This window comes from Cyphomyrmex costatus, unplaced genomic scaffold (assembly GCF_001594065.2).
Source record: "Cyphomyrmex costatus isolate MS0001 unplaced genomic scaffold, Ccosl1.0 scaffold474, whole genome shotgun sequence".
Taxonomy (NCBI): domain Eukaryota; kingdom Metazoa; phylum Arthropoda; class Insecta; order Hymenoptera; family Formicidae; genus Cyphomyrmex; species Cyphomyrmex costatus.
Window position 1 is genome coordinate 356,949 of NW_017279009.1, and position 11,102 is coordinate 368,050.

The window sequence follows — 11,102 nt, forward strand, 5'->3', positions numbered from 1 at the left end:
CGGCCGGTCACCGCCCCCGCACTCACTGTCTGCCGGTAGTCTACCCTTGCCCTCCATGTTACGCCGCTATTTCGGCAGTCGATTCCTTTGCAGTCATGGACCGTCGCGAGCACAACATCGCTTCCCGAACGTTAAAATTGTTCTTACATGTCCTAACCGACCCGCTTTGATCCTTATAAGGTGATCCTTGTAAAGTCTTCTTACATAAGCCGATATTCGTAGTCTGTTCTTATTTCGAGACCATTTCTAAACAATGTCTCAAGATATGTTAAAAATTAACTGCTCTCTGATTGTGATTCATGAAATCTTAAGATTGTATATAACATTTAATAATATTTAAGATACTAAGTCTTGAATATAAGAATCGATCACGAATGGCGGCTTATAAGACCTCCGATTTTACGAATTTTCTTAATCGGTGTCTCAGATGCAAATTTGGCACATCTAATATGTTTGAGTTTTTATTTCGCAATAATATTTATTATAATAAAACAGACAACGTGAGATGAAGAGATTTATCGTTATTCGCGTAATGTAAACAATTCGAATACAGAGGTTCAAAACTTACCATGGATACGACAGGTGGCGGGTTGCCGTTTCTGAGAGCGCCCGTTTGTTGGTTCGCCGCGGGATTGAGATTGTCCTTGGTTTGCTGCATGGGATCGGGCTGGTGCAAAGATTGTTGCGTTTGTTGTTGGTGCTGTTGCTGCAAACCGCCAATACCACCCTGCGGGCTGCCGAGACCAGCTGGTGCGTTATCAGGTGTGCTGACCTGCCGTGCAATTTTCCGGTAATTCTGCAACAACATTGTCGAATTAATTTGTACGTGTCTTCCACATAATAAGAAACTCGTAGAAAACTCTTACAATATATACACTAAAATTCTACGAAAAAAAATTTTTAGTACAGATGTATTCCGAAACTAATTTACATGACGTATATTTGAATAATGCAAAATCTTGTGTAAATCTCTGTGCAAAAAAGATTACTTGATCTAAATGTACGTTGATAGAATTTTAGATTGAATGCATGACTGAAATCAATATCATGAAAATGTTCCGAGTCGCGAAGGGTCTTAAGAAAATTAGATACAAATCGTAGGAAGAAAGGATGGTACTAAAGCTAGCTGTACGGCAGTGGTGACCCTAATGCTAAAAATAACGACACGGCTTAAGTAGGCCGAGGCGGCTGAAATGGTTTCCATAGTTCAACAAGCACAGTCAACTAAGCTGATCACCGTTTCCTTACAAATGTCTCCCTTTATGAATTTGACTAGCTATGACATAACCAATTTTTCAAGGCTTTATCAAGCATCAAAATCGTCTTTGCGTCTATAAATTCGTTATACGACATCAAATATACATTATATTATACATCGATTTATAAATAGATGGAGAGAGAGGAGGGGCAAGTGGGACCTACGCTGAGCTCGCAAGGAGAGTTCTTTCCTTTGCGGAACATTTGTCACCCAGGGAGTTGCTTGGATCAGCATTTCGAAATTTCCATTCGTATGCACCGCGTTGTAAAAAATAAAATATTAAAATACTGCTCTTTTTATTTTTCACAGAACGTTGAACGTTCAGAATCAAAGGCGATCCTAAAGACGTAATGTAATCACGGTTGTAAGTCCTTTTATAAAAAATTTCCCTCGTTTGTAACTCTGGAGAGAGATTTATTTTTTCATAAAAACAAATAAAAGGAAAGAAGTAAATGGAAAAAGCTGCCGCTTTTATGCAGGTACGTTCGGCCGATAAACCTTCATTGAATATATCCAAAAGGGAATGATGGGATTTCTTTGAAATGTCAATCATCGATCAGCAAAGTGTAAGACAAGACGGCTGACCGTTTTCAGAGAGACGGTTCGGATTAGCGGGTACTCTCTCATCGTCTACTTATTTTAGATCTTGTTACGATTCACCTTCTCATACAGATGTGGGCGAACGGCCAATTATCCAGGATCATCCGCGCGTAGAATTTTCAAGATTCAAAGAAAGACAGAGGAGAGAACCCGATTCCCGCTCTACAGTTCTTCGCGCTTCATTTTCGACCAATGTTACTACATTATAAATATTAAATACAATTATTTTACGACAAGAGTTGGAAAATGCACTCGTCAAAAAACTTTTAAGTGAACCGTCACTCTGCGGAATAAAATCTTATACCTTTAAAGATTAACAATTAAGTTACTCTTTTCCAAGATTGACCCAGTTTTCACTCTTTAGAGCGAGGATTCCACTCTCACGAACTTATAGAGAGCAATATCGAGCATGGTTAACGTTTTCACACATTTGAGGACTCCTCTCATCGACAGTGACAATTTTCATTATCGATGCTAATCGTGTCGAGATTAGCGCAAATGTTGACAGATTTGGATTGCCAATTAATACGGAGCTCGTATTCCAGAGCCGAGAGCTCTGGAAATAATCGGGCATGAAGCCCTGTCAAACCACGTGGCTGCCGCGTGGGCATTGACCGACCGCCGCCGCCGCCGCCGCTGCCGCCGCCGCCAACCGATTTCAACGTCAGCGTCGGCCATTCCACTCGTGGTGATTCACATTTTGTTGACTTAAGCCAAATGAAAGTATAAGTACATACGATACTCGCGTCTCTCGTTGCTCTCCTTATTTTCCTTTATTCTATGCAACGCGACACGACTTTCGACAGCGATTTATTTTAGAAGCTGTCCGCACGTAAAATATTAATATACAACACGAGATGATGTATAAAGAGACAGTATTATAGAAAAGAGTAAAGAAGAAATAGTTGCTGATCTCTTTTATAATCAAGGATCGATGTCAAATTTAGAGTGTGAAATTCTGGACGATTCTCCTCTCGTTTATATTAAACCCTAATGAAATTTCTGCAAATAGTACGGCCCTAACGAGCCAGTGGATATTTTATTCTTTCCCGAGCGCCTCATACGAGTAACTCCGCTCAATCGATCGCATTACTCGCAGGTCAACGCGTATATTTTTCTCCGTTATAGATCACCTTGATCGCCGTCGTCGTCTGGTTTGTGCGCGCCATTGCGAGCGCGCGCGCGCGCGACGCGATGGAACAGCAAAAAGTTAATAAACGAGCGGAATTCGTGACGTTTCGTCGGACCGCCGATAGTGCGGCGGAGGACACGTCGTTTGACCTAAATTCCGCGAACACGATAGACGAATGCCGACTTGCGTAACCGCGGCAGAACGCAGTTCGCGAAGTCGAGTTTTCGCGCTCGGCGCGCTGCGTTGGTCCTTGCCGCGCAAGGGTCGCGTTTATGTGAATATATACCAGCCGAACATTGTCTTATGTAATCCGAAGTGTTGGAATTACCATACATGTCTTTTGCAGCGACTCATTATGATAATTTATGCAGAAATTGAATTGTGTATTAAGGAATAGGATAAAAGCCCGATTCTTGTAAAGCAATAATAAATATTACGAGGACCAAATAAATGTGTATATAAGACTGTTACGAAAGTAACGTATACACTCTTAAAAAATATAGAGAACAATAGTTTCAGTTACGGTCTTCTTACCAGCTAAGAGAAAATAGTTACAACATCGCGTAAAAATTTAAAAATAAAAATAAAAATCAATACGGATAGAAATAATTGAGGACAAATAAAATATTGTGCTTCATTTGTCCTAATTGTTTTTTATTTATATATTAATTTGTATTTATATGAATTTATATAAGCAAATATTATAACTCTTGGCTGATAAATTACATTGGCACAGTGTAAAAATATAATTATCGTTCTCCCTTTTAAGAGCGAATACATTAAATTTATAACCTCGTTCCTCTTGGCTCTCATATTTCTTTCTATTGTATTAAATCAACTTTGACAACAATCGATAACGTAATCTAAGCCTGCAGCTTTGTATAAAGTTGATTTACAGAGAGCGTTACGTACCGACTAAATCAATTAAGCGACGAAGTTTTGTTTCGAATCCGATTACAACTTTTTCGCGATTTATATAACAGAGTTATGCGTGACATTGAATAGAAAAAAATATATATGAGCTATCGCTTAACATCGCATTCACATATACAAGTAGCTCAGGCTCGAGGCTTTTTATGAATCATCCGGTTTCTTTTTCTTTGTACACGTCGTGAAGGAATCGTATTGCGACATCGTAATTCACGCTATCGCCTCGAGCCTCTGAAGTTGTCCAAAAATAAAAATACGACCGGCAGATCGATGACGAAATAATCGTCAGATTCTCCTGTTTTCGTCGATTTCTCGATTAATTTAATAAATATAAAAGAGAAACGGCGTAAAGAAAGAAAGAAAAAAAAAAAAAAAAGGGGGTACGATTCGTCGAGTTTTGCCGGCCGGTCAGAGAAAAGCGGGAACGCGTTGGTGGTGGAAGTGCGCTCCAAACACGTGCCAATTGCGCACTTTCCATGCCAAGAGATGAATTAAAAAAATAACATTTCATCGTGCAAATCGATGGAAGAGACTCACTTTTCGCGACAACGTTCTTTACGGCCCAGTGCCTCGTGAACACACTTGACAATCTCCTCCTCTAAAATCTTGTCTGGAAGCACTTGAAACTCGAATGGGATCACTCGACTCCGCGCGTACAAGCCGCCGAGTTACGTATGCATGTACATATATGTCCTCTGTACCCTACGTTTATTCTCCGCGCGCGATTTCTTCGTCGATTTTACACCGGCAGCACCCACACCAGCGAAGCGAGAAATCCGTGGCAGAAAACCGGCTCTCCCACCGGAGAAGATACCCGCCGAATACAATCCAGCGTGTAAACCCAGCGCGCTCTCGAACTTGTTCAACTATCCGATCGTATCGATCGCTCTCAACACTCACGAGAGATCACTCTGGTCGCGGAGCGATCCGCCGAATAACTCCCATGAGACGCCTCTCCCTTTTCCTCCGGCTCTCTGCCCTCCCGTCGCCGCCGCCGCCGCCCCCCTCGTCCCCCTCGTTCGCATCCCTTCTCCCCCGCTCTCTCTCTTTCTTGCCTCTTCCTCTTCCTCTCGCGCCTCTTCGCGCTCGCCGACTGCGTTCCCACCTTTCTACGCTCCCTCTTCGTCTCTCTCCCTATTCGCGAGCACGAGCGCGCAATCGCACGTGTGGGTGTGCGCGCGGTCGTGCCTCGTTGTTTCTCTCCCACGACTCGCTTCCCCTTATCTCCCCACTGGGGGGGGGGGGGGGGGCCCCCCATTATCGCGGCGCGATATCGCGAATTCCTGCGTCTCCTCGCGACGCGCCGATTTCTGCCATGACGGTACTGCAACGACCGGAAGTTTCACCAAGGAGGATTCAATCACGGGGGGGGTGTCTCCCTTCTCCCCCCCTCCCCTCCCCCATCAAATGTTCGATACGTGTAACATCTTTTATATCAGCGAGATACCATTTTTTTTTTTTTTTTTTTTTTCACATAAATCTTCGATCGTATTCCGAGGAAGGAGTTTAAGGATGATAAAATACGGGGATGATTACGTTTCGAATTACTGTCTCGTAATTATATCTTGTGGAGGGTTCAGGAGCTATTCCAAGTTGAACTCCTGACCGCGTCACCATTGACCGCTTCTTCGACATCTTCGAACGAATAAACAAGCTTCGGCGGTTCTACCTCTCCATCATGAAGCAACGACACGGCGCCGTTTCTTCCATGTAGAACAGCTCGCTTCACTCGGAAACGCTCGTGCACGCTCGTGTCGATTTTACATGACCCCCGCTCTTCTTCGTGTCCTTCCATTCCCTCTCTTTCTGTACTTTTGTTTTTTTACGGCTCTTAGTCTGGCGTTTTCAACTGTCTGCTGGCGTTCCTAGCTAACTAAGTGTATTCAACTGTATCCGATATTTCTTCAATATTCGAAAAAGAGAAAATGGAGTACCATCGATTTTATGATAAATCAGGATGACTTTTAGTTATGGTTTTAAATTTAGTTACAGATTTATTTTTGAAAATGAGGAAAAGAATTCACACCGAATTATTGAAGCACTAACGAGATTCAGCTTGATCGTTTAGGACCTTTATTTCCAGTTTATTGCGTTTATTCGCACATTATCACGGTCTTAGAAAAAAAAAAAAAATAATTTTTGTTTAATATTGTCAAACAATATTCGACGGCCTAAAATCTTATTACATCGCTTAATCATTCCGAGTTGAGAATGTTTGAGATGCATTACTCTCGTAAGTTCTCACACTGTTGGAAGATATCGAACTACAACCAACTACTCAAACTATGCTATATTTCAACAATATTATATCTACGTTATGTTGTACATTATAGATCTGACAATTTTAATAGCATTATTTACGAGCGTAGGTAGATTAAACTTTCCATAATAGCTACGCGACTCATAATAATAAGAGGGGAAAAAAATATCGGAGTATTATACGAGAAAAACACGCTTCGAGTATTGGCGGGACGACGTGCTCCAACAGTGAGGCCGCGGAGAAGAAAGGAGAAACAAAACTTGCGTCGCGAAATTGCTATGGCTCTCCATAGGTAGACGATGGGAGCAATAGGGTCGACGTTGGTGTTGGTGTCGCCGCCGCCGCCGCTGCTGCCGTTGACGACGGCGGCGGCGACGACGACGACGACGACGGAGAGGGGATGGTTCACCAACACGTCATTGTAACTGGAGGTGGCTGACACGACAGAGGGGGTAAAATGCGGCCGACGGTGGGGCAAGAGAATACCTGCCGGCCGCCCGCGCCGTCAAGAGAAATGTTTATGTATCGGAAGGAACGAAAAGCGCTCGCGCGCGCCTTCTAGCGAGGACATTAAGCGATGGATACAATCGAGTTAATAATATGTAATTTTTTTACAGTCTTTTTTCCAAATTGCTCGCAAAATGGCTATCCAGAGCGTTCTCTCGTATTTAAAATTTAGAACGATCGAAGTGGGTTCGAGGTTTGATCCGGGCGTTTCTACAGAAAAAAGAGATGGAATTTGCCCGTTCGATGCCCTTCGCGTAATTCGGAAAGAGAGAAAAAAAGACAGATGTTTCAATCAGTTTCAATTGCTAACGGATAATCGATCCGACCGAGAGAGAGACTCGTCCCTCCACAGGCGTCGCGTCGTTAAGAGGGCCGACGTAGATAGAGATGCCCTGAAAGAGGTCAAAAGGGCCGACATGGCAACGCGCTCAGCAACAAGTTGCAGGGACGTTAATAAACGAGTCCTCGAAAGACCGCGCCTCACGGATTTACCCTTAAGCCTTCCTTACAGTTCGCTGATCTTTGCCCGCCAAGGATTTTCCTCGTCTTATTACTATATTACACATAGTACGCTGTCACGTTTGCGTAGCTCCTTCTCATTTTTTTTTCTTTTTAGATCGTTACACTTCCACGCACGAGTGTGTGTACGTTTTGTGCTGTACTTTGTTGTGATACGATGACGATTCATACAAAATAGATCCGTAAAGAGAAAACGCAAGGGACACGCGGAGTTAAAGGAGGAAAAAGAAATGAGAGGCGCGTTATAACTTGGGGTTTAGCGGATATATACAAGTGTGGCCCTATCTTATTTTACCAGGGCGATTAAATATAGGAATGTGGAGCTATATCTTATCCACACATGCTGACAGATTAGATAAGGAAAGGCCCCGTGTGGGTCGCCGGGCCGATTTCTTTACGCTCTTACGTGCTAAACCCGGTGAATAACGGAAAATTCGAAAAAGAATAGGAAACTATACACCCCGTTCTCTTGCCTTGGGACAAGGGAGGCTCTACAAGTGTAATCGAAGTGAGGAGCAACTCGATTCTGGATCGTGAATCAGTTTGATGACGTTACGATCAGAGGGTTAATCGCGTGAACTTGTTCCCCAACACGGAGATCAAGTGAAAAGTGAACATTTTCGTGCACGTATGAATGAACACACACATATATACGAAAAAATTTTCACTTTTCACGTTTCCGTTTCGGAGGGAAAGTTACACGATTGATCCCTGTAGGTAACATCGAATTGAATATCGACATCCGTGTCTTCGCGAGAAAATGAAAATTGAATGCTGAACGCCCCCAAGGATGACGAAATAAAGTTGCTCGCGCCGTCACTTCGCCGCATGCGTGCTCAAGTCCGCACGACAGCTTTAAGGCAGAAGCGGATTTTAAACATGGCGGTGCAGTAACGCGGACAGGCGCAACGTGCGTCGATCAATACCACCTTGCTTAATATCAGTTCTGAAACTCCGTACAGCCGGTACCGAGGGATAGCTGGCCTGTGCGTGAGCGAAGTAGAGTTAAACACATTACGGCGCGGCATCTCAGACAATTAAGAATATATATATGATAGATTACCATTTATCGATTTCCGTCGATCCGTTTCGATAGACAATCATTTTCATAATTATTTTTTTCCACCGCGTCACACACAGCTCGCGCAATTACAGCTTCGAGTCTCCGGAATTGGAGGTCAATTCGATCCATTTCAATTAACAAAATCTCTTTATTAAAAATGTTAAGCGATGCAATTTTCTTTACCGCAGCAAATTTGGATTATTCTTATTAAAATATAAATATTCATTCTTTTCTTTAATATTATATATAAGTTGGCTCCCAGAAAATAATTAATGCTTTCTAATTAACATTTAAATTAAATTACAGACCCAGCGTTAGCAATTGTATTACAGATTTCGGCGTCGCCAGCTCCGGAAAGTTAATTTATCCTTGAATCTTTACGCTCTGCAGAAATATCCGAGAATAAGCCAACGTGACGATAATACAATATCCCTCGTAATTTATGTAGGGGATTTGAAAGTTGGAAGAACACAATAATTCTGTATAGAGAATTTACTATTACAATCGTAATATATAAGTTATTATTCCATTTCGAATATATATGTATACTTTTACAGTTATCAGTCACGTCACGTGCCATTTATATTGTCAAGTTAAGAATTGAATTATGGAAAGTAGAATTGAATCGAGACGCATTACTCACCCTCGTGGCGCCCTTGCCTCGCCCCCTCCCGCGTTCACGGAACGCCCCTTCGCCGGTCTGCAGGTGGTACAGGTGCTGAAAACGAAAAGGGAGCTGTTAAACGCGTGGGTGGATCACAATTTATGGTCGGCGGGATCGCCGTTTATCGCCGCATCGCGTTCGGCTATCGTAAAATCAAGGCAATGGCGTATCGCCTCAATTGACCTCGTTAAGTTCAATAGAACCGGTAATAAAAGTATAACTTCCATGGCCGGAGCGTGTTAGATTAGATTCTGGATGCGCCGTGTATATAAAGTGTTTCGAACTGTTCTAGGATAGAAAGGCATATAGATCTGAATTCGAGTAACGTAAGATCGTTGACCTCTAATCATCTCGCCACTTATCCGATGATGTTTCTGTCAATTCGATTTCTTTACCCTTTTCAGTATTAATCATTTGTATTGACAACTATATTTCACGCAGATGACACACACGTTCTTGAGAAATTTAATTTATTATTTAACTATAAATTAATAAAACATTGTAATCGTGTTTTGTTGATAAAATGATAAAAATGCGGAACGTATACAAATATATGTGTGGTTTCTTTACGGTGGTTATACATGAAACGTTTTTATACAGAAGACATGTAAAGCTTTTAGATAGTCTTCCATTTTCAATATCCTATAAGATAGAGACGACATCTTCATTGCACGTCGATAACGTTACTGCTTTATCCGTAAATTTTTTTAATAAATTGGGATGACCTAACAAAATTTACAGAAAAAAATTATGATATTTCCGTGTTGCAATAGAAATCATGCAACTTCGTGAAAAATTATTGTCTCTTCAATAATAAAAATATTTCATTCGAATTATATAAAATACGTGTAGAAAACTGCATTATCTTCAGAAAATTTGTGCTTACCGACATACGATACATTCCCCCGAAAACATATGGTAACCGCAAATAAACGCTTATCATCTTTATCGACGAGTGTGGCGAAAAAGGAAAACAATAATTATTTTAAAAAATTATTTAAAAAATACAATCATGCATACTAATTGCACGATTGCATAATTAGTGGCTAATTAAATATCAAAAATAAAAATTAAAGCGAATATTTTTGTTATGATTGTCATTCAAAAATAAATCGTTGTCTGTGAAATTAAAAAGTTAATACAATAAATGCAAAAGTTAAAATAGTACACAACATTTTAAACTAATGGAACAGTAATTAAAACTAGTAAAACGAATAATTACTTAATACTCGTATAAGTAAAGTTAAGAAATTGCCGATAGACTGAAAAAACATTGGGTAGCACAGAGGACCGATGGATTGCAAAAAACTTTTCAACAGTTTAAACACCGAACGCTTGAATAACTAACGAATTCGGTGTATGGTACCTTTCCAATTAGCAAAAACTGCAGAAACTTTCTTCTGCGAAATGGACGTTCGCCCGCAATTTATTCTAACGAAGCTAATTAAGTATGAATTAAGAAATTTATCGTATTTTTTATTTACGTAAGTTTTTAAACTCTAGATCGCGATTGATTAATGTCTAGATCAGAATCATAATTATTGCCGTTGTTTTTTCACTCAAGTTTTTATCGATATACACAGTTCCAATCATTGCATAATTGTGTACCGCCATTTTGTGGAGAAGCAATGAAAACAGTTTATTAATATCTGACGACTTTTCCGCACTCAAAGAGCCAGGCGTAATCTGCCATGCGATGAGGTCAAGATTGGTTTGCGAGGGTGAGGGTGAGGGTGAGGGTGAGGGTGAGAGTGAGGGTGATGAGTGAACATCGAGATTCAAAGGCAGGCGCGGAAAAACGTCCCCTTTCGCGGCAGAAGCATGTACATACACGCACACACGCGTGGACGATTATGGTCTAATTCCCTTGTATGCGCATTCCTAGCAACCTGACTGCCTTACCTACCAACCTACCTGCCTCTTCGCAAGGCAACGAGGAAAAAATGCTCGGGTGCATCCGATAAGCACACGCTCGAAAGGTAGGGGCGGCGGAGGCCCTCCACGATTCCATCCGATCCCGCCTCTACGGCGAAGAAAATCTATGTGTATATATCTATGTTCTCTCTCGGGCCTTTTCTCCCGCCCGCGCAGCTTTCTCTCGTGTGGGAGGGAGAGAAAGAGAGAGAGAGAGAGAGAGAGAGAGAGAGAGAGAGAGAGAGAGAGAGAGAG

At 41.6% G+C, this 11,102-nt stretch overlaps 1 protein-coding gene across 1 annotated transcript in view; it reads right to left on the reverse strand.

Annotated features, from left to right (window-relative positions):
* Positions 1 to 11,102, reverse strand: part of Tet (tet methylcytosine dioxygenase-like) — a 46,788-nt gene that overhangs the window by 11,989 nt on the left and 23,697 nt on the right. The window contains exons 2-3 of the mRNA XM_018544918.1: positions 8,913 to 8,987; positions 569 to 796 (exon numbers count right to left, since the gene is read on the reverse strand). Coding sequence (XP_018400420.1) covers positions 569 to 796; positions 8,913 to 8,987 — 303 coding nt within the window. The remainder of the gene's footprint in view (positions 1 to 568; positions 797 to 8,912; positions 8,988 to 11,102) is intronic.